The sequence below is a fragment of the Gavia stellata genome, chromosome 4 (assembly GCF_030936135.1).
Source record: "Gavia stellata isolate bGavSte3 chromosome 4, bGavSte3.hap2, whole genome shotgun sequence".
Lineage (NCBI taxonomy): Eukaryota > Metazoa > Chordata > Aves > Gaviiformes > Gaviidae > Gavia > Gavia stellata.
This window is the reverse complement of record NC_082597.1, coordinates 14,780,432-14,804,642: the sequence shown is the minus strand read 5'-3', so window position 1 is coordinate 14,804,642 and position 24,211 is coordinate 14,780,432. Positions and strand designations below refer to the sequence as shown.

General features: G+C 35.6%; 1 protein-coding gene across 2 annotated transcripts in view; it reads left to right on the top strand.

Annotated features, from left to right (window-relative positions):
* ORC5 (origin recognition complex subunit 5) overlaps window positions 1–24,211 on the top strand; it is a 70,539-nt gene that overhangs the window by 23,681 nt on the left and 22,647 nt on the right. For both annotated transcript variants that reach the window (XM_059816915.1, XM_059816916.1), the window contains exon 12: window positions 6,602–6,712. In XM_059816915.1, coding sequence (XP_059672898.1) covers window positions 6,602–6,712 — 111 coding nt within the window. The remainder of the gene's footprint in view (window positions 1–6,601; window positions 6,713–24,211) is intronic.

Genomic DNA, 24,211 nt, shown 5'->3' with positions numbered 1-24,211 from the left:
TTAATTGAAATGTAACTGTAGCATAAATTTGTCTCCTAAAGCCATATTTTTGTGTATAACAAAATGTGCTTAATAAAGCTAGTTAAAGGACATTATACATGGAAGAGCCAGATATGAGAGTTTCTCTCAAAGATGTTGGAGTAATAGGTGGTTAGTAGTTTTGAAAGTCACATCACTTTAATTCCCAGTGATGCAGTGAGGTATAAAAGCTTAAGCTTGTGTGTTGAGGCTTGGAAACTTTGCACTCCCGTCTGTTGTTTAGGATTCCGTCAAACTATTGACTAACCTTTTCATGGTTATAAATAACTAAATATCATTGATTTCAGTGAGCTGTACCAGTTTTTATTGACAGAGATTTGATATGCTAGGAAAAGCGAATACCTATATGTATGTTTATAACTGTAATGTAAAAAGATAAATCAAATTTTAACATTGTAACTTGTTGACTTATTTTTAAACTCCGTAAATGAAGAGCAGTGCAGAGAGCACTAAATCCCTGCTGAAACAATCATTATATCCTTTTCTTCTCTATGCCACAGGCAGTATAAATAATACGAGAAAAATTTTAATATGACACTTAGCCTAATAGTCCTTTCCTTCTGATCCTGCCTATAGCCTTGTCCCTAATTTTTCTCCTGCCCCTGCAGGAAGACAGAGTCCTTGGCTATCCAAAGATTTTTTTCAAGTTCTCTTATTTCTGCAGGGGCGCAGTTTTTGCATGTGAAAGTGTAAGTAAGCGTAGTTCAACTTCAACAAATGCAATGTGTTGCACCGCTAGGTAGATGTTTATGTAAATTTAAAGAATTCTGAAGTCTCTGAATGCATGTGTCCCGTACATGTAGACCTGGTGTGTTTTGTCCCTGGCATGTGAACTCCTGAGAACTTCCAGAGCATTTAATTATTTGCAGGACTCCTATATTCTTGAAATACCTCCATGTCTTAATTTAGTTGATAAATAATTTTCAGGAGAATGAAGAATTATTGTGTCTTAGACCTAAATGTTCTTCTGTCCTTGCATCCTCTGCAGGAAAGGTGTTTTGTTTTATTCTTTCTTGGCAATAGGTTTCCAACTGGGATGATGAGATGGGAGCAACTAGGGGGATGGGAACAGCTAGGAATGTAAAAGAAATGGGAAAATAGAGATTTGATGAAGAAATACTGAGGTTGTGATCACTTTAACTGTACCATAGAGCTTGTTCTCTTGCGTCATTGTTTATGTTAAATGGACTTGCATCTGAGTTCACTACTTAGTGTTTGGAAGTGCCTGCATTAACGATAAATTGGTTTTAATTTTATTAATGTTCCTGTAGCAAACTAAATGCTACTGAGTAAGTACAAAAACAGAACAGAAGGAGGTACTAAGGAAGGAACTGTAAATGAGGGTAACTCAAACAAATGTAAAGATATGTGATGTAGACAAAATTAATGATCAAAAAAATGAGTAAGATTTCAGTTACTTTTTTTACTTTAATTAGATGAATTCTAGTTTTGTAGACTTCACATTTACCCTACAACCTAAGTATTGAACTGATATTCTGAAAGCATGATTAGGCATGTGTGCAGTTAGGGAAGTTTGGTTTGTTGTCCAACTGTAACAAGTAACTTGCATAATCAGACTTCTAAGACTGCAAGTGATGTAATTCTTACACCTCTTTGTTGTATTAAAAATCAGTGTTACTTTGAAGAGAATTAGAAATTCATAATCCTAGTACATCAAGTATAGTTAACAGAAAATATCTCTTAAGTTGACAGTGTCACATTGAACTCTGATTGCATGCAAGAAACAGGAGTGTGTCTTAGGGACTGATGAATAGGACATGAACTTTGTGGCATTTCAAGAGTACCTTTGCTTCTAGTTACAGAGCACTGGTTCTCTGCTTGTGTGTTTCTTTATAGTTTACAGGTAAGGACCCTTTGGCTGTAAGTATTGATGCCAGAAACTGAAACTGCTTTTGGGTCAAAGCGCAGTCTGGTGTTTAAAGTTTTTGAGGCATGGTAGCTGTGGTAGTGGGGAACAGGACTGCAGGTCCTAAGAGGATCTTCCAGACCTATGTTCCTTTTACTATACTGTAACCTTTATAAATATTTGCACAATCACCCAGATGTAAACTTGTGTATTTTGGTACTAGGATTCTATAGTGAGGGGAACTGAAATATAGGGAAGAAGGATTATGTATGCAGTGTTATAAATAAAGGTTCATTTGCTTCAGCTGGTGTGACAGCTTATATCAATATACCTTTCCTCAGAGAAGCTTGTCTAAAGACTGATTTACAGATCAGATTCACCTAACTCCAAGTGAGTGCCTCCATCTAAGCTAGTGTCTTTTTATAGACAGTGCAGAGCTAGTTGATGCAGTCATTGGACTGTAGGGTGTGATTCGTCTCCTAGTAAAGTAGGTTCTGTATTCAGTCAGATGAATTGCACCAGAAACTGTATTGATTAGATTTCTACTGGCTATAATGGGAACTTAGGAAACAAGTTTGGCTGTACATACCTACTTGGCAGGTTGACATTAGATGAAATAAATCCTTCCTTAAAAGTTTAGGTATAGCCAGGCTAAAAACCTGTTTCTTGATTCTTAACTCTGTTCAGTCCAGAGGCTGTGTTTTTATTTAATTAGAAAAAGTAAATCTTGTGAATAAGGGGAAAAACTTGACTTTCTCATTCTACTAATTGCCTTGTTGCCGATAACAGCAGAATTTGTTGGGTTTCTTTGCATGGTTGCCCAAGAACAATGCTTTTCCAGTTCAGTGACAAGTGAGAGATCTTCCTGGTGAAGCTACTATTGCAGGCGTATGCTTTTTCAGATGTCAGTCCTTCAGAAGATCAAATGTGTTGGTGTGTTTTTTATTGGGAAAGAGTTTGTCTAGTATATCTGCTTCAATTTCAGTCTAGGTTTTGTTTTGTATCAGAATTTCTAGCTTACAACTGAAGTTGCTTCATTCGTATAGCAACCAAGGAAGTTCAGAAATACTTTCTGCTAAAAAAAGGGAGAAGTATAGTTCTGTCTTTAGTTATATGCTAAAAAGGTTGAAAGTTCAGCCAACTGAGGTTAAGGACTTTCTCCTTTTTTTGCGGGTAATTTAGTTTGGGTTAAGCTTTTACTCCTTAGAGAACGCTTTTGGTTCTCATTCTTGTTTGTGAAATTTTGGAATGTGAATACATGGCTTGCAGTTGTGCGATGGTGAAAGACTTAGGCCAGTTAAATAGTGGGAACATGAAACTCTGACGCTGTAGATAAAAAGGCACAAGCACGAATCGTGGCAACTGGGGAAAAGTGTTTTTTGAACCATTTGACAAGTGTATTGCCAAGGTGGAAAGATGATAGAGTACACACAGAGTTAATTTGATGGCTATAAAAATTTTTGAAGAGGTTTTCTGAATGTGGAAGGTATCTTTAAGTGAGATGAGGGGTCCCTTGGATTTTTATAAATACTATTCTATGAAGTATTCTGTCTTAGCTCCTTGCAGAAGATTTTTAAAAATGTTATTCTTTACTATGTTCTGTTTGGAGGAATGTCTAAACAATTCCTATTCATCCAGGAACTAAATTCTGTCAAAGAAATAAAAATGAAGTGCTTCTTCGAGAAGAAAGCATTTCTCTCAAATAATTTGAAAGTTCAAAACAGTATTCTGTCTAAGCAAAGGGCTGATAATATTGAGAGCAAGAAACTTGTGAAATAACTGTGTACTAAACACAACTTGAGAGATTACTACATGCTAATTGTGCTTGCTAGCTGCTTGGAGTGTACACATTTTAATTACTGTATGTTTGTTGACTTTTTCTGTTGATAATAAAGAATATGCTTCAATAAAGAATATGTTTAGAAGCAGAAGGGCAGGGGATTGTACAGTTCATAACTTACACCACACCTGCATTCTGACTGAGGGTGCCATGCTAAAGTTTTGACTATGTTTCCATTATTTTTCACACCGCTTTCTCTGTTAGCCCAGAGGTAGCTTTGGAGACACCTCCTGGATTTGAAAAGCTAAAACATGTATCAGAAATACCTTTTTTGTTTTGCTGAAGAAATGAGTGGTTGTGTTTTACTGATGACTAATGCCACAGAGGTACTGGTGGTATACTTGAGAGGTGTCCTTTCCCAGAAGAATTTTGAAACAAACTTTATTTTGGGATTCCTCTTTAATCTTGGCTGCTCTGCTAGTAAGAATGAATCAAGGTACACTACAAAAAAGAAAACTGGATGTCAAAATAGAGAGAATGAAATACAAACTTAAAAAGAAACAAGTATTTCCTTTGTCAGAACTTTTGACAGTCTGGGTCATAAATAAATCTCTGTAGTCCTAACAGTGCTGCCTGAGTTGTAATACTATCCAGTTCTGCCCTATGAACTGTAGTTCTCCTTCTTGTAAAACTGGTTATTTAAAAAATATTTCACATTGAAAAATCACGAACTCATATTTCTGTGAATTCAATTGAATTGAATGTTACTACATACAATAATCTGTAATGCCTAAAATGTCCATCAGTGTCAGCTGAGGTGTGAAGATGATGTGTATGGTGCAAAGAAGGATAAGGGACTGAATAGCTCTGTAAAGGCGAAGTTGAGTAAATATGCTATGTTCTGATAACACAGTTTGTCTGTAGCTGGCAGGTAGGTCTTTATACAGCAGCTCTTACCAGCAAAGGAGCCATCTGAACTCTTCATTTTAGCCAGCTAAACTCGTTGGAGATGCACTCTGGGGCCTCACACTCAGCACTTCTTGGGCTGCATCTTGAATACTCTGTCCAGTTTTGCCCCCCTCCAGTACAAGACACACATCAATAAACCAGAACAAGTTCAGCAGAGAGGTATCAAAATGACCAGAGGCTGGAGCACTTGCCCTGCAAGGAGAGGTTGAGGGAGCTGCAGTTGTTCAAGCTGGAGAAGGGGGACCTAAAAGCAGCCTGTCCTGTACCTGCAAGGAGGTCATCAAGACTATATGATACAGTGGTGGATGGTGAGAGAGTGAGAAACAATGAGTGTAAGCTGAAATGAGATGTTTGTACTGGATATAAGGAAAACGTTTTTCCTTATGAGGACAGCCAGGCAGTAACACTGGTTTTGCAGAGAGGTAGTGCAGTCTCTGTCCTTAGAGGTTTCCAAGACTGGACTGGTAAAGTCCTGAGCAACCTGGCCTGACCTCCCAGCTGACCCTGCTCTGAGCAGGAGGGGGTTTGACTAGAGACTTCCTAAGGTCCCTTCCAACCAGAATTAACCTATGATTGAGTGTATTTTAAGAAAGTAGAAGTATAGTAGTAAAGGTGTTTCCTGTGTAAAACAGTAAGTTGAAGTGTTCTCATTTCTAATTTCCTGATCAAAAATGTTTTCTTTGGTTTTGGTATCAAAATGGTAACATTTTCATTGTGATATAAAGGAAGCAAAGAGAAAATGAAAACTAAAAAGTTAAAATCAGCCAAAAATATAAAAAACCAGCAATTTTGTTGGGAAAAAATGAGCAGTTAATACATTTTATTCCTGCAGAGATAGTTGATCGAATTTTTTAAAAAAATTGGTTTTAGAAAGTGAAATTCACAGAAGAGCTGAGGTGGGCAAAGACCTCTGGTCTAGTCCAACCTCCCTGCTCAAGCAGGGTCGCCTAGAGCAGGTTACTCAGGACCGTGCCCAGTTGGGTTTTGAATATCTCCAAGGATCGGAACTCCACAGCCTGCCTTGGCAATAAGGTTTTTTCCTATGTTTAAATATAATTTCCTGTATTACAGTTGGTGCCTATTGCCAAATTATTCTACTCATATTCTTAGACCATAAGGATGTTCATTAGAGTAGTTTAGTGTGGCATTTAAGATGAGGAACTTTTTTGTTATGACTTTGCACCTCTGTGAGAGGAAGAGAAAAGGCTTTGGCTAAAATGATTCTAAGAAAGTGAATATGCTGATACTTTAGCAGAATCATCTGCTTTACTTTATTGATACTTTAGCAGAGCCACCTTTTTCTGCTTTTTCAAAATGCAAATGCTAGTAAAATATTTGTCTTCAGTAAGCAAAACACAAAAATATAGTTAGAAGTTGTTTGATGGTTTTATAGATTTGTAAAAAATATTGTTCTATTATGTGCAGTTCTTTGTAGGTGATAGTGGATTATAGGCTAGACAATAGGATAAATAGGATCAATCTAAACCTTGAAATTTTTTCTACTAGCTAGAAATTCTATGTGCTTTTAAGAAGCCTAACTTGTTTTACTGTTGATAAACTGTGAAGAAAACTATGTGCACCTTGAGATTGCCATAAAATGTAGTCTTCCCTCTTTAATCCTTAGATTGGGCAAGGTAATTTAATAAGACAAGTAAATCTGCAAATCTAGTGACAGGAAATTTGGCGTCAGATTATCTGTTTAGCTCAAAAATGTTCCTATTTATTGTGCAGTTTGAACTGTTGCCATGTTAAATAGAGCTCTATGTCTATATCTTTATCTTGATCAATAAGCATGTATTCAGTGTTTTCCATAATATGTAAGTAGGCTGTATGAAAGACTGCTGTGAATTATAGTGTCTCCCCAGAGACTAAAAAGGTGTGAGAATAACATCTTGTGGTACTCCAGGAAAGATACATTGAATTGAAAAGTCTTGTTTCTGTTGCAGACCAGCAATCACCTCCTTGGGCCAAAGCCATTTCCCCTGGACAGATTGTTAGCAATATTATATAGTATTGTGGACAACAGAGTTGCTCCAACTGCAAATATATTTTCCCAGGTGAGTGTGTACTTACTTTATTTTCTTTTTACTGTCTAGAATTTTTGAAAAGGTTTTACATTGTTTTTTTGTAAGTCATCATTCTAATTAAATGTAATGAGAAAACAACCACAACAGTAATTTAAGTTGAAGGCTCGGAGTAATATTCATCTGTATTACTAGCGATGAATTCAAGACTTCAGCTGTTAGAAGGTTTCAGACCTTTACACAGATAGCTTTTTCCTGATCCTGGACTGTGATCTGTGTTGATTAGTTCCTTGGCTTTTCATTGAAGTCTGTTAACGTGTTTGCATTTCAAGTTAAGTGTATAAATGTTCACTGTCCTAAGGCCAAAATTAGTCTCCTTGTAACGCATGTTACAAAAATGCAGTGGTGAAGAAGGAGCAGAGGGATGAATAAGGTATTTGCAGGTGAAAGGTCTTTGCTGTGACATATATCTTAGGGATAATGTTTTTCATTTGGACCAACTTTAACAGTCTTGCAGAGGAGAGTCAGTATCCCGTTTCACTAGATGGCAGCATAACTATAGAATTAAGTGGCATTAAGTAAATCTAGAGTTTTCTCTAGACTTCTGGTTTTGTCAAGTGTAAATACCTATTCTGTATAAGTAAAGGTAGTTTTCTGTGGTCAACTTGATTCTTAGATCTTTCCTGTTCACCTTAGAAGATCTCAATTTCTTTCCTGCTTTCCAGTTGTGCTTAACTTCTACTTACAGAGATATTTTCTACCTTTTCTTGTTGGGTCTCAAATTTAACCAAGGATTATTTAAATCTGATGTCTGCATTCATGTAAAGTTCTAGGAAACATATGCTCAAGATACCTAAACAATTTTACTACTGTTTTAATCATCGGTGTTCAGTGTTCACACAAACGTTTGGCAAAATTCATCTCCCAACTTTGCAGAATAACCAACCGTAAATATATATATTGTAAAATCAGGCAATAGATAAGCTAGATAATTGTAGTACTTTATTTAATCAGTGGTATGTGAATATATTTGTTAATAGTGGTGAGGACCCAGGTACTTTACAGTTGCAGTAGGCAACTTACACCTTCACATAATGTTTTCTCTCAAGCTCCATTAGTTATTATATGATCTGAGGCATGAGATATTATTAGACAACCTCAAAAATCTGTTAATACAAGCATTTACTTTTTTATAATTAGATGAGTGATTTTTCAGCTTACAGTCTGCACCCCTTGAGAGGTCAATGCATTAGCTTTCAGAGGTGTTCAGGAAGTGGCTGAAAAAATCAAGTTTAGACACACTTATGCATCCTGTACTTGTTTCTTGCCTTTCTTCTGTCATCTCACAGCACCTCAGGAATTCACTGTGCTTTCAGAAGGAACCCTAACTCTATGAGTATTTCAGAGCTATGTGAAGTTTTCTGTGGGCGAATGCCATATGAAGGGACACCAAAAGTTGTTGCAGCAGGCAGTTCCTGACCAGAGTTTGGATGATGCCTATAGCCTTGTAGCTACTTAGAGCAGCGTTGGAGTACAAAGAACACAGGGACCTTAGTGTTCATAAAAATGCATAAATTTGGCCAGCTGTATCTATTAACTTTTTTTTCCTGACTAGTGTCAGCTGTAGCCTGAGATAATTGCTTTTTTTGTGCATGTTTGTTGATTCTTTAATTCACTGTACTGTGAAGTCTGTCGATCAAGTCTGTCAGTCAAGGTATTGGTCACACCCCTCTCCTTACAGGATGCTGGTTTTGTGTTTTGCTCTAGGTAGTGCATTTTTTTTTTTTTTGTTCGAAGACATGAACTGTTGAAGCTGGAACTTAGAATACTGAGACAAAGGCGCTTGTCTTGTTTAATGGTGTCAGTTTATCAACAATGGTTGATCTAGGTTTAGTTCAGTAAAAAATGGAGTCTTATGAGACTGTTACAGAAACTCAAAAGAAAATGAGATATAATCCAAGTAGTGTTCAGATCGGTTTCACTTGTGCTCTAAATCTACTGATGATCCACCATGTAGGTACTTCTTGCTTTAAGCCGTTCTTTCTTTCTGTCTGCCTTTCTTTCTTCAAGCCTTTGAAGACACTGTCACTGTGATCTTTCAATAAAATTTCATTTTTAAGATGGAAAGAGTGCGACCTGTAAGGTATAAGATGATGTAACAGGCAAGAAGCAAAACAATTGACTGTCCAACTGCAGCTATGAAATTTAGAGATTTACCTGAACTTTGCTGGTCTCAAGGAGCAAATTTCAGTTTAATTTATTCAAGTAATGTGAAAGGGAATGATGATGACAGACTGGTAGCACTACGCAGTAAAATTTGTGTGTAGGATGTTAGCTGTATATTCTCTTATTTTTGGCTATCAAAAACCATCGTATCTTAAGATGTGAATGTATTATATAACAATTTTATAGTATATTTTCAAAATTAATGTGTCTGCATATTTAACATGCATTTCAGATGAAAGAACAAATGTCATTATTCCAGTTAAGTAGTACTGAAGACATAGGTTGTACATGGAGTGTAATTTCCCCTTAGACTAAATTGCAGAATGAAAAAATTCAAGTAAATGCTTCATCCTAATTTAGAGTGTACACTAGATGGCAGTGTTATCAAAGAATAGCCATAATTCATTATTTTTCTGAATATATGCAGATTAAGCTATAAAGATATAAAAAGATTGTATTAAACCTTAACCGGGTTCAGGCAAAGAAGTTGAAATTCAATCTGTTTATACAAAAATAAAATTTTATAATTTTTTAAAATATTTTTAATTATGAAAACAATTTTTGCATTAAATTTTAATGAGAAAGTCTTGAAATGTCTAATGTAAAGTAACATAAAATACAACAGAATTTAAAATAGATTTTGGAAGTAGTTTAATCTAGGCATAATATTTAATTGCAAGTTTTTTCTTGAGTAGTTTAAAACAATTTATACTCCCCTGATTTTTGCCATTAGTTGTTCTGTAAATATATTTTTCAAATAATGTAAATGTTTAGGAGCTGGGTTATCCTTAGCAGTATCGATACATTTCACTGTTTGATGCCGCAAGCTTTTGTTTTCTTGTTTGTGTGTACAGCATGGAAATAATTCTTGAATTGTGCAGAAGTTTAAAATGTTTTAAATCAAATATTTAGCTTCTTAACTGATTCAACATTAATTTTATGTGCTTTTTAATTTGTAAACTGAAAGGCTGTACATGAACCAAATGCTTATTAATTCTCCCCATGTACTGTCAGAAAATAGTATGCCTTGGCTTTAAAGTTGATCAACAATCTCAGTCAAGATTCAAGAAGGACTAGCAGCTGCTTTAAGATCTGTCATATTGCTGATTTCATGATATTTCTTATTGCTTCTCGTTTCTGTGCATAATTTCTATTACATGAGAAAGAATTGGGCTCATTCATTTGGTTTTTCCTCACTAACTAGTACAGGGGAGTAGCACCAGGGAAAAAAACCAAACGTGTGAATTTCCACTTCTGCAAATGAAAATTGTTTCAGTTACCCCTGTAAAAGTTGAAATTTCTCCTGTTTTTGTGCTATTTTTAAATAAAATTTTCACACATCTAGTGAGGATTGTTTGAGAGGAAGTTAAAGTAAGCTTGTTTGTTTGTTTTTTTTTATTTTAGACTATTGATGTCAGTAGAAATGTGAATATAGGTCTGTATTTGCTTGAGAAGTTTTCAGTGCTCCTTTTCCTCCAGAATATTCACTGTTTTTCTTAGTAGTTCTAATCTGTCATGATACTGTTTTTTAACACATTCTGTGTTACTGTAACATGTCACTGTATTTGTTTGTTTGAATTTATTTGCTTGGTTTTTAAATGAAGAGATAACGGAGGCTAAAGCAGTATTGGTTCCTGCAGCCATTTCAGAGGACACGATATTTAAATGTTTTTCTTTAGATGCTCTTTTGTGTAATAACTTAACAGATTGAAGATGATATTGCCGCCACCACTGGGTAGTTATGGTCTGTGCCTGGGACAGAACTTGCACAGTTGATGTTCTGGTTGGATGTAAGGCTAGGTCGAGCATGTGGCTGAAGTATTTTAAAAGATAAAACATTATTTTTAATGGTGAAAAAATAAAAACTTAACTTTCACACAATGCTAAAAACACTGTAACTATGGGGTATGCCGCCTGCATCCTGCAACAACAGATAAGTCATAGGGTTTCCTTGCCTAGGTACAGCAGTTGATGATTGTTCAGGCTTAGGGAACAACCAGGAGTATGATTTTTATATCCACATGGACATACTGTGCAGAATATGAAATGTGCGTTTAGTCCAAGTGCAATTAGTGCAGAACGGAGGGATACAAAGAAACTTTATAATGCCTACTGCAAGTACATTTTGCAAAGGTTCTGAGAGTCTAATCAGTTCTGGTTTGTAGAAGAGTAGTATTTCATTTTAGGTTTCCCACATTTAGACAGAAATATGATGTTACTCTCTTTATAAAAATGTGCCTTAGTACACATGAGTGAATTTATGCACAAATGTGGTGCAAGAATTATCAGCACCAATTTAAATTAAATCAGCTCATTTTACATTGAAAGGGACAAGGGCTGTTAATTTCATATCACAACCAGTAAGCAAGTAGATATTTCTGTTGTTACAGTTACAGTTTACGTTATGGTTTACAAGCCAAAATTAACCAATACTTTTTCCTCTACCAAAATGATTTTTCAGTTGCTTCTTCAAATCAATTCAGTTCTCCTAACCATTTTTTCATTTTCTAGACATTCTATCTTGCTTCTGTTTTCTTGTGAAACACGCTTTTCGTAAAGAGGATTGACTCGATCTACTTGTAGTATTGAGCTATGATGTTATCTACATTAGGTAAAATGGAATTAAACCCTTTCTTGCATACTTTTGCATATTTTATTCCTGTTAATACATCCCTGAATGTTTGGAAAGATATCTATGCAGAGAGGTGTGATAACTTCTCAGAGTATACTAATAGCTGAAAATTACTGAATAGGTGACTGATCAGTAGCTTCAGCTCTGTTTGCATTTTAACTCTAATGCATTAGACTGTTAGGTCATCTTAAAAAAGTTTGGTCACTATTTACATTCAGAATCAGGTTTGATTTTACTGTTACTCATTCTATTCAGTATTTTCAGGTAGCTGTATAGTTAGAATTCACTTCTGATTATAGTGCATTTGGAAACGGAGATTTCTACAAAGGTTATTTATCTCTGTGGGTATATGGTGACACATCAGATATCTTACACATCATAGTCTACATTTCATTTATTACACATTTCTTATCTGTTAGATACTGGATCTAAGACAAGCATCTGAATTTCCCTAAAAGTACCACAAATTCCTAAAACTAATGTAGTTATAAATGTGTAAGAATTTGGAATGAGGGTTAACAAACTTAAAATTTTCCAATCTGGCAAAACGATAAACAGCACTGCAAATTGTTGGCCACAGAGAAAGAGCTTTTTTTCTGAAGTTAGAATAAGTCTGCAGATATGAGATTTAGAGTAGTGTGTTAAGTGCCAATATGAGATGGGTCTATCAGAAACATACAAAAACACTGATGTGCATAACATGCTTCCAACTGGAGGGAGCCAGAGGGATGTAATTTCCTTTAATTAAAGAAAAAAAAAAATTTGCCCTTTCCTGGAGCGTAAAAATCTGACAGGTTTGTTTTCTTTTCATCTTGCATTCTTGTCTGCCTTACATGGATAGATTAAGGAATAGCTAGTATTAGATATGTAAACTGGAACAGTATGTGGCAATTTACCCGCAAGATTTCTTTGTCCCTGTTGTGTTAGAAGCATACTTTATATCTTGCTTTTTCATATGAGACTTTGATATTTAAACTGCCCTTTTTTTGTAAATTGCCAACTACGGTCAAATTCTGATTGCAAGATTGGAAAGATGTCTGGTTTTGTTATCTACTTATTTGAAGGGTTTGCTTTTATTACGGCGTAGCCTCTCTGGACACCAGATACCCACGTCACTAACTCTGTTAATGCATTATGTTAGATCCCCTAGCAACTTTGCTAAAGAGGAATACTGTCAACTTAACAGTTTTTTCAAATGGAAAACACTGTAATTACTTCTACAAGCTCAGAGTGTGTTAACATTTGAAAATACTAAGTTTTCCATTCTACACTTGACTACTCTTGGCAGAATGAGAACTCCTCATTTTTGCTAGATCAGCTGTTCCTGTATTGTGTTCCAGCTTTCCTTGCTGTTGCGGGCACTGCTTATGGGAACATTTTACATCTGGCCTGACTAGAGTGTTTAACACTAATAGAATACTCTCCACTGAAAAGTGAGCAGGTATGTGAGTTTCCAGAGAAAAAGGTCTGGTCAAAAATGTGTGTTCTGCTAGGCTATTCCCTAAGAGGCCTTATTACAAAGCAGAATGAAGATGTGTGTGAGCTGTTTTTATTTTAGAGTGTGTGAAACATACAGAACATGCTCTTGTACTGGTTATATGTCTATAAGTAGATTATTTTTTAGTCATTAGTCTTTTTGAAAACAAGCAAAATGCTGGAAAAATGAAAGTTCCTGCTAGTTCTGCTTTTTCTTCTCTGAAACCACTTTTCTTTGCTTCCCCTTTACTGTGAAAGTTCCAAAGTGTTGTGCTTGTCTTTTTTCTGGATAACCAGGTAGAGTCAGTGCTAAAATTTTACCTGAAATAATTGAGAAGTTTGTAGCAAACATTAGCTATGTAAGTGTGTTGGATAACTTCTTGGTAGAATATATTTCTATCCTGTTCTCAGATGAGCTTAGCATTCAAAACTACATGACTGAATTTTATATTGCAGTAAGATTTCTTGGGTTTTTTGTTGAATGTTTAAAAAAAAAAAAGGTTTTTAATCTCATAGATAATATTACAAGCTGATTCAAGACATAATTACAGTATATAATGCATCTGAATTTGGAGAGTGTCTTTGCTTTATACACCCATTAGGCAGTACTGAGCAGCAGTACTTCAAAATTAGGTAGAGATTCGAATAGTTGTATACAAAAATGTTGATATCTTTGAATAATTATTTTATATGTTGTTAAAATGTTGAATTATTGAGTATTAAATAACGAACATTCAGAAGTGAGATGATTGTAAAAGTTAGTGTCTCTTGAAATTGATTGTGTATGTAGATTTTCTTAACTTTTTTTTCTGGGATATAAACAAACATATTCTCATGTGTTTGCCTATTTTTGTAACTTTTCTTGCGTTCTAGACTTAAATTACAAGCGAGGATGTCATCAGCCTCTGCTTCTGCTCTGTTGATTTAATCTGCAAATGACTGTTTGCATTTCACTGTCCTCCTCTTGCTTCAGAGGAACGTACTTAAAATTACACAGCTTAATCCAGTCTGGCCACAGATGTTGTCATCCCCAGAACGGTCCTGCTATAATTTCTTGCAGGTGGGAGCGTTTACTTTTACAAAAAAATGTAACTAGATGGAAAAGGTCTTAAAAGCTTCTTTCTTTCTTTTCTTTTTGCTTTATGAGCATTTATAAGATTTATGGTATACCTCTCGATCTAGTCCGTCAGAAGACATTTGCTTCGTAGCCTCCTAGTGACAGGAATGATCGAATATAAACCACAGGCTCTGGCATTATCTCATTCTCATTTCTGGTCCGAATAAACTTCCCCTCCTCTTTCAGTGTGAGTGTGAGTGAAGATACATCAATACATCTTGCCAGTACAGAATATTTGTTAATCTTATATACTGTCATATACAATGTTAGTACATAATTTGTATATCCCCTGCAGGTTTATTGTCCAAATGGGTTTGTAATGCAACCTTTTGATCCTGTGACTTCATGGTTGCCCATCGTTTTTTAAATTGTTAGAACAGCTTTCTTAGTGGTTGGCAAATTTGTAGCTGCATTTTTTTGGTAAGTTTATATTATTACTGTTGTATTTGATCTTAATGCCTATATTCTTTTATAGGTGTATTATGCATCAGACATGCTTTATTTTGCTGTATCTATCTATTGATTAGAAAGAGCAGTAATCTATTGATCAGTACTCTGTTGATTTTCAGTAGGTTTGGGAAGATGGTGATAAGAGGTAATAAATAACTCTTATTTTCTCATTTTCTGTTACTGGTCAGTGGACTAATCTGGCAGAAATTCATGAGCTGAAATGGGAACTTAATGTGATGCACAGCATGGTGACATAGGTTACCATTTTAGCTCTGACTATGGCAGCTTGAGAGAGCCTGCTGTTAAGCAAGAGGAAAGGAGAAAACATTACTTTTAACCAAATAGCTGACTCTGGTTTTTTTAAGTCTCAGCATGGCTGTGAATAAAAATAAAAGTATTCTTAGTTCAAGTAGTATTTTCTAATTAAAACTGTGAAGAATCTAATATGCTTGATTCCTTCTAGTTTTAGTTGATACAGAAAAGAGCTTTTAGAAAAACTAATTCTGTTTGAGCTATGTTATGTTGTTTGACCTAGTTCGATCTTGTTTTCATTTTTTGGGGTATGCTGTTAATACAGCTTTACAATCTCTTGGGAGCCTTCCTTAATTAAATTCTATTCTATTGGGAGCCTTTCTTAATGTAATTCTATTCTATTTTATTTAAATTCTTTCTTTTCAGTAATTTAAGGTAGAAAACTTATCTTGTTTCTGTGAAGAGCTTCTGGTAATAGTGCCAGTTTGGCACTTAATCTATGTCTTAAAAACGCTTAATGTATTTAAGAAGACAAATTGTTGTGAATTATTGAAAACCAGTTTTATGGAAGGAATTTTGGTTATATGGTATGCAGGTATGCAGGTTTGCTACAACAGTGATAAGGAGTTTTATATACTCTGTGAATCTGTTAAAACTTTCACAAACAATTCTTGTGGCCCTGTGAACTTAATGTTATATATTCCTTTCTGCCCTTCACATGGCTTAGATTGCATGCTATATAATACAGGGAATGTGTTGCATCAACCAACAGTTTCTTTAACTTCTGTTCTCTTGGCGCGTTATTTGTAAACAGTATTTGAAACTTCAAATTTTAACTTATCTATGAAAATGTGTTAGTATTTAAAAGAAGTAAATATGAATACATAAAAGACGAAACAAGAGTTTCCCTCCTTCCAAACTTTGTCCTTTCCATCTCTTTCTTTACATACTTATTTAGAAATTGGTTTCATGTACTTAATGGAAGGAACATCCTTTAATGCTCCAGAAACAAATTCACACTGTGTTTACATCAAGCAGTTGCAGCTGAAGCTTGTTAGTGATTGCCTCCCAGATTAAAAAAAAAAAAAAAAAAAATCTTCACTGTGGTACATGAACTCCTATTGTTTGGAGATAAATAATCGGCTCATTCCCTCTTTAGGGAAGAACAAAGAACATAATAGTACATCTGGTTCATCTGTTAAGACAGCAAAGATTAATTAAGCAAGTACTGCACAACCTCTCTTGATAACATATATATCTAAAAACAGCCTGTATATGATAAGTTTTTTAATCACTTTGCTTTAACCATTTAGTGTATGCACATCATCTATTCCAGAATCACTAGCTATTCATAGAAATAAGTTAGGGCACAATACTATGATAACGTAAATAGGAGGATTAGGGTAGAGTTCATTAGGTCTCTTGCAAATATCTTGATTTAAGATGATATGACTAGGAAGATAGGACCTAAGACTAGAAAGAACCTGTTGGGCCCTCAGGTGACATCATTAACATTCTTCATAAATTTTATCTGTCTCTGTCTTAAAAATAACTTGACTGGTTTCTCTGACAATTTCAATCACAACCTCTTTGGGGCAATGAACCATCTCTTTATTGAGCATCTGTATAGAACCTGATTCAGTGAAATACAATTTCAAAACTAGAACTAGCCTTTGTGGTCAAATACTTATACTGAGTGTCACCATTTCTTCACTTCCCTGGTGGCTAGAACTAATGTCTAATTCCAGGTTTAAGACTACTCAAGGCCAGTTTTACCTGCTTTAGTTTTTGCTGCCATTGTCTTTTAGCCTAAATAGCTTTATTTGCCCCATGGTGTTTATTTCAGCAGAGTTTAAGGACACAGATATCCTGTCAAGATCTTAATTTTGTAAGCCTTAATTTATTAAATATGTCTTTTACTTCTAATGAATATAATTGCAGTTTCAGTAATAGCACGAAAGATGGTTCAGAATCATCAGTTGAAGAGTTGGCCATGATTTTATGTTGGTTTTTTTTTTTTTTACTGGTATGCTCCTTGGACTAGTTCTGATATGGTCCATCTCCTTCTCTCTCTCCCTGCCTAATGTGCTCTTACATCTCCCTATCTAGATTATGTTCTCTTTAGGTACTTCCACCCCACCTGTCACTTCAATACAGATGATTTTGCTGTATCACATGTGAAATAAATGTGTAGCATTGTATCTGTACCAGGAACCCCTTCCAGTTTTTGATGACATTGGAAAGTACTGAGGCTGTGTACATGTACGATGTTAGAGCACGAGGTAGCAAAATGGTACATTAAAGAATATGTCGGATCACTTTGGTGGATACTTGTACTGTTTCTGCCCTGCCAGCTACAGTCAGTTCTAGCTACTGACTTTCTACTTGACAACCCCCCTCCCCCAAAGACCCTCTGCTGCTTTCTGTGTTCATTTGATAGGGGATAGTGGGGCTTGCCACAGGATCTTGGACAAAAGAAGCAGCTGCATGACAGTTAATTTGAAAGAGAGGATTTCAAAATATGAAGCTTGTTGACAAAAGAATGCCTCTTGATAGATGAGGAATATTTAAGAATTGACATAATCTCTCTTCTCCATCTATGGAAATGAAAACTGGAAAATATTTGGGGGGAGCAGTGTGGAAAATTGATAGCAGGGTATGAGTAAATCTCACTTACGAAAAGTTTATATTCTTAGTAAACATTGCAAATATTGCTTATTTCAATATGAAGAGTGACAAAAGAAGCTGAAACAATGCCTACAGTAGCTCAGACTTGGAAAAGCTTATTTTTAGAATGTTTTTAGAAAAAATCCCTGTGATTTGGCTAATCAACAGGTGAATCTGCCATGACATTGATGATGATGATGTTTATTATTATTGTTAAGGCTGAAAAGGGTGCTGATTATCTGAAGGTGCATTAGGTGCTGCACAAGGTCTCTGTCCTTACTACTTTACGGTTTAATTTCTCACATGAGGTGAAGGATGGTGGACGGCAGAAGAAATAATGTGATTATTTTGGATGAGATTGGTTCTAGCTATATATAAGTGTGTGCACAGTAAAAGTATATCTGAGCTAGTCACTTAGTGTGCTTTTCTAGTTAATGGAGAGAAATAGGGATGCAGAGAACACCATCCCATGCACCCTGATGTAGATAGGAGCATCTAAAACCACTGTTGATGAGAAGTTTTAAAATCTGTATTAGGTTACAGTGAACCATATCCTGATGTACTGATTTTGCTGCATCAACTAGAAATGGAGTCAAGACAGCCTTGGATGCAAATATTTACATTGTAGCTATCTAAAGCTATTCTATCCTGAAGGACTAAAAAGTTTTTTCTCAGTAATTATTCTTCATATTGACCAAAAGGTGTTTTCTCAGTAATTATTCTGAATTGCTTGTAAAACAAACAGAAAAACTCACCATCAAATATCCCTTCTTGGATGTCATATTCCTTGACAAAATGTTTGCAGAATAGGGGAAATAATTGATTTGAACACCTTCCCACTTGTTCGTCCTGCAGATTAAGTTGTATGGTTATGCTGCATTGTATACTTGGGAAGAACATGCCCAGGGTTGCATTGCATGGCTGGCAAGCTGGTGTTGGCTTTCCCGTCCCTTTTTGCTGGACTGCTTTTGACTTATTCCTGAGAACAAGTGCTGAAACCCTGTCTTTTCAATGACAAGGTTTTCGTGGTAGAAACTTATTTTGCAGAATTCTGTGATGATGATCTGTCATTTTACATCCTTGAAATTGTAATGTGAAGCGTACATCTTTGAACCATATTTCAATAACAGTACCTACAGAACAGCTCAGTGTCTTGTGGAAAATGCTCTGAGAGTGATATTTTTCCACATGAGAAAGCCAAATATGTCAAGAAAGGTAGGATCTTCTACCTTTTGTTGTTTCGAAGTATGAAAAGGCAAGGTATAACCTCTGCAAGTGGAATTCATACAAGAATGACAAAAAAATGAAAGGCCGCTCAGTTATTTAAATTTCAGGAAATGGTTTAGAGGTAAAATTTAAAAACATGACTTAGCTTATTCAGCATGGATTTTTGGGCACAACTTAACAACTGAAATTAAAATGCAAATATTTGAAGACAGATCTAGTTCGATGAGCAGATGCTGATCTGTAAGTGTGTTTCACTAACATGTGATGGGGCAACTTTAACTGCATTCAGATGAACATCCGTTAACCTGCTGTTATCCATGTAGGGAAAGGTCTTTTTAAAAAAAAAATATCCCAGTACCAAAAATTCTGTATTTTAATCTTCAAATTATTGTCTTGTTTTCTAACTAATATTTATTTCTGAATATGATTACAAATTTATATATATTGCCATTTCTACCAGGACATGATGCTAGGTATCCATAGCAGTTCGCGTAGAACACTGAAAGGTATCTTTGAGTGTGCATGGTTTTTTTTCCTGCCTGCTCACCTTCCATAAATGTTTCTTGAAATATAATATAAATGAAGAGTGCAAAATTCATCATCCTTTTAGGAACGTATTAAAACATTCCAGTATGAGGAGCAGAATATACAGACAGAACATCTATGTCTTCTGAAACGTTCTGAATTCAGATTCTGGTTAGTAGTGAGTTTAAAAAAATAGGAGGGATGGTAGGTGGAGTATTTATTAAAAGGCATAGATAGAGAAGATGAAGACCCAAGTTGATCTAGTCTAATAATTGAAGAGTGCTGGATATGTTGTAGACCATCTGTGACCTACATAAAATGAATAAGAGGGCATTCCATGTTCTAGACATCTAGGCAAGAAATAAGAAAGAGAATGTCAAAAGATGAACTAACTAATCATATACATAAAAAAAATTGCTATAGTTGATACAGAGATGGGCAGATTGACTTAAGAGATTACCACACAGACATGAGAAGAAAAAGGAAGATTGTTGTTACAAAATGATCTTTTCCAGCCTTTTTTATTTATCACTAGCATATGGCCTAGGAAGACTTTTTGCAACAGATATTTTCTAAGCTGGAGTGGCCTCTAATGGATGTATAACACTGATGGTGTAGAGAAAAGCTTTTTAATAATTTGTGTGACTGTAGTGCTTGTGAAAGATGCTAGACTGACAGTCTAGAAGACTGGGGGACTGAAGTAATCTGTTCTGATTCACTGAACAGGTATAGCAGGGGCATCAATGGCATGATCTCTCTGTATTGCTTTTTAATTTTATCCTGAAAAATCTATCTTTTGTTTTTAGCTGACTGCCTATTAGTTAAAAGCGACAGGGGCTTGCCATTTAACTTCATCCTGGATACTTAGCTCTTACAAATGAGCTTTTGACTTAGCTAAGCTTTTTGTTTAAATTATCAACTTGTATCATAAAATGCAATGGGCTACCAGTAGAAGGGGTGAAAGGGGAAGGATGGCTAACTGGGAACATATGGTGACTGACTGACTGGAGCTGTTTCATGGTAGGCTGGTCTGCTGGTCAATATGTGCTCGGCCTGCCTTTTTCCTTCCCTCCTAGACAAAGCAAAAAGCATTGACACCTTACTGGTTTTAACCTTGTGGTAGGCATTTCACGGGACTAGCCTGTGAAGTGCTATCTGACCACTTCATTTAGCATGTTTTCTCTGCAGCCATGACCAGAAACAGACCACTTCTTAATGACTGGGAGAAATAAAGAGGTACAGGTGGAGAGTTAGCATGGCAGTATCTCCTCAGCAGAAAAGAAATCTTTCATCACTTCTATGATTAGATTAACACCTACCCAAACCAATATCTTATTCTCATCTCCCATACCAAAAATAGCCCAAATTCTAATTCTACTTGGTGTCTGGAATTCACTTCAGTGAGCCAGACTGCCATCCGATGAGAGCGAAGTCATCTCGGTCTGGCTCAGGTGAGGCTTTTGTAACTTTACATTGTGCTCAGGCACTGTGGGTAGCTTGGTGTGTTGGAGTGGTCAGGAGGAAAGGTAGTAAACATGATAGGAATCATCAATATGATAGGAGATAAAAAAATAATGCTTGAAGTCTTGATTTAATTTTCTTGTTAGTGAAAGTGTTTATGCAGATACTAAAAAAGACAAATACAAAGAAAAAAGGTTAATTAGCTATACTCCAAAAATCAAAGGTGTTTCAGACTGGTTGCCCAAAGTTGATGGTACCTAAAACCTGGAAAAATAGTCAAACATAAAAATGAGTAATATAAACAATTTGAATTTATTAGGCACTTAAGCTTATCATAATTTTAATAAGCTAAAATGCTGGTCTCTAATGCAGGTAATTTTATTTTTTTCTGTGGTTGTTTGACATGCATGAACAGAGGAGAGATTTGAGCCTGATGTTTTATAAAAAAAAAAAAAAAGGCAACAGAAAAACCCCACCAAACCACAAAAACCTACACACATCAGTGAAAAGTCAGGATAAAGTGGTAAATTCAAGCTAGCATGCATAAGTGGAAATGACCTGAAATAAAGCTGTTCAGAGAAAGGAAAATAATTGGAAAGTAGTAACACTTAAAAGAAGATCTACCATGAAGAGTGGCAAAAATTAAAGGCTGGAAGGGAATGACTTGTGAAGAAAGATTAAAGGAAATGAACACATGTAATTATTACTTACAGCTATCTGTGTGCCTGGTGATGTTCAGATGAAGAGAGATGATCCCTACACTAATTTGGCTAAATAGCTACCAGGGGATGATGAAAATGTCTGAAAGTATTTATAGGCTTCAAGTGCCAGGAAAGGATTCATTTAGAGGAGTCCAAAGAGGTCTAAGTAGGAGTAATGAAATAAGATGAGGGGAATCTTAGCTTTGAATACCATAAAACCCCCTTTTTATTGGAGATGTTAAAGTGTGTAATAGTATCCCCTGAAGTTTTAGTGGAATGCCCCGCTGCTTGAGCTGTTGAAAATGATACTGGACAAAGCATTCAGACGTAAATGGGAGGAAAGAATTCTGCGTTGGAGGGAGGAGAGTGAAGATTACTTCATAGAAATTAGAGAAGGAAAATGTCTATTATCTCACATGGTATAAATTGACAAAACAAGACTCATGGTACACTAGTGAGATATAATTTATGTAAATTTGCTTTAGAATAGGCATTAACCTTGATGCTTCAATTCTGCATTAAGCCTTGCCTTTGATACAGTAATCTTAATTAAAACTGAATATTTCATGATTTAACTCCCTCTGCCTCATGAGCGGAACAATACTCTTATCTGTATTACCTATAAAATTGCTATCCATATAAAGTATCTATTGCATCAGATGATAGGCTTGCTTAAGGTCATATTCATATGAATGAAAGTACTGAAATGGGTTTAATTTGTTTAAAAATAATTAACTTTTATTTTACAACCAAATGTTAAAAAGCTAGTTAAACAACTTTTCCTGCATGTTGAATTAGGAAATGTTGTACTAATAAATACCATATTCTTCTGGAAAAAAAATAAACCTGCATAAATGAGGGAAAAAGTAAGTATTGGCAGATGTGATGTGTGTCAAATGTGTCATCATGTACCTGTCAGTCACTGTCATCATAATACTTGTAACTGGATTTTCTTAGGTGGTAAGAGAAAAGCTGCTCATTTTGATGTTAAATCCTAGTATGTTTTAAATATGAAGAGGCAGGAAGTGGAAACAAGGGACATAAAAGTTTGCCCATCTATTCTTCATCTTCTGGGTTTTTTGTTTTTGTTATGTTTATTTGTTTTGTAGCAATGTTAGAACAAATGAGCGCTGCTCTGGAGAAATACTGGGACTAGCCCTATGCTCCAGACACATGCTTACACGCATACATGCAAGACACATCCTTAATATAGGGGTTACTCTGTAGTTGGAGTCACTGACACAGTACAGGCATCTTCAGGTTTCCCACTGCTTATAAATGGAGACATTTGGAAAATGACACTTTCCAGCTTCTGAAAAGATGTGCAAATATTTGTCTTCATTTTTTTGTAGTACTTAATTTTTTTTCATTGTTTAATATGTAATCATAGTTAAGTGCATTATATGAAATTACACACAGTCATTGACTTGATCAACTTTATAACTGATTGATAGGCCAGGACACTTTGATCACTGTAGGAATCTACAGTAAATGTTCAAGGAAAGAGGATGTGATATTAAGTGACAATACTTAACAAATGCATTAAAAAAAAATACAACTTGGTCTTAAACTGTAGAAGGCAAGTAAAAATTTGAGTATCCATCTGGAAAGCCATTTAATTTGTGTTGAAATAGACCATCTTTTTCTGAAATTCTTTAATTCTTTGTTGAATTTAAGGTGATAGAGTTAATGCTTCAGATAGAAATGCAGCTGTGATAAATCCTGCTGTCTGGACTACATCTTTACTGAGTAGCTGACTTCAGTGATAATTTCATTTGTGTCACTGCAATCTTTGGTTATGTCAGATATTTGGATGACCCAATGTAAGTCTCCAGTGTTTTTCTTCCAAATATAAGTCTAACCTCTTGGTTAAATAAGATCTGCCAGTCACTTTCATCAGTACTTGAGATACTTTATTTTCAGTGTCTCAGCTTTTTCTTTGTCAGATCTAAATACCAAGTTGCAGCTGTGGTAAGCTGGACATCCTTAAACATAACATATATACCGCTATCTTTACTTCCCATTCTGAGCACAAGGAACGTAGCAGTGTATATTTATTGTGAATAATGGTCATGTAACTGAAGTGGTAAAAAGTGGCTTTTTGGGCACAGCTGCTTTCCTGTGAGTCCATTACGTTATTGGATTCTCCTTTTACAGAGAACCTGGGGAACAAATTTGGAAAGTCGAATACATTTATTTGTTGGAGAAAAAAACAGAAAGTGAATAGTTGTTAATACCATACTACATCTGTAATCCTGCCATTAGATCTTTATAGGAGAATTGTAACACCTGATCACACTGAAGAAAATGAAACTATCCTGTTTCATAGCACCATTTCCATGCTCTGTGCCTGTATCATCTGTGGCATTCTCAAATACAGCATTTAACAGTTATGAAGAAGATGCTGTGTGTGTCCCTAGCACCAGAGGATGTCTGGTTCCAGGGAGCTTTAAGGGTTAAATGCAGTTAAGCCTTTCCCCAGCTTTCTTGGGAACCTGGCAGTGGCTTTCTTTCAGTGGCTTGCTTTGTAACGGGAGGAACAATACCTGAATTCAGCCTTGGGTTGTGTTGGAGAGGGGGAAGGATTCAGGTTATAGCTTCAGAGGCAACAGTTGCACTCAGACAGTACCAGCAAGTGCTTCACCCTATGACTGAAAAAAGTGGAATGTTAACAAGGCAAGTCTCAGATAAGACCATATGTATGTAGGGTTTTGTTGTTTTTTAATCCATTTCTCTGTGCTTGTGGTTTTCTTTTTAGTTAAATTAATCATGCTGTTTTGAATAGGCTGCATTCTGCC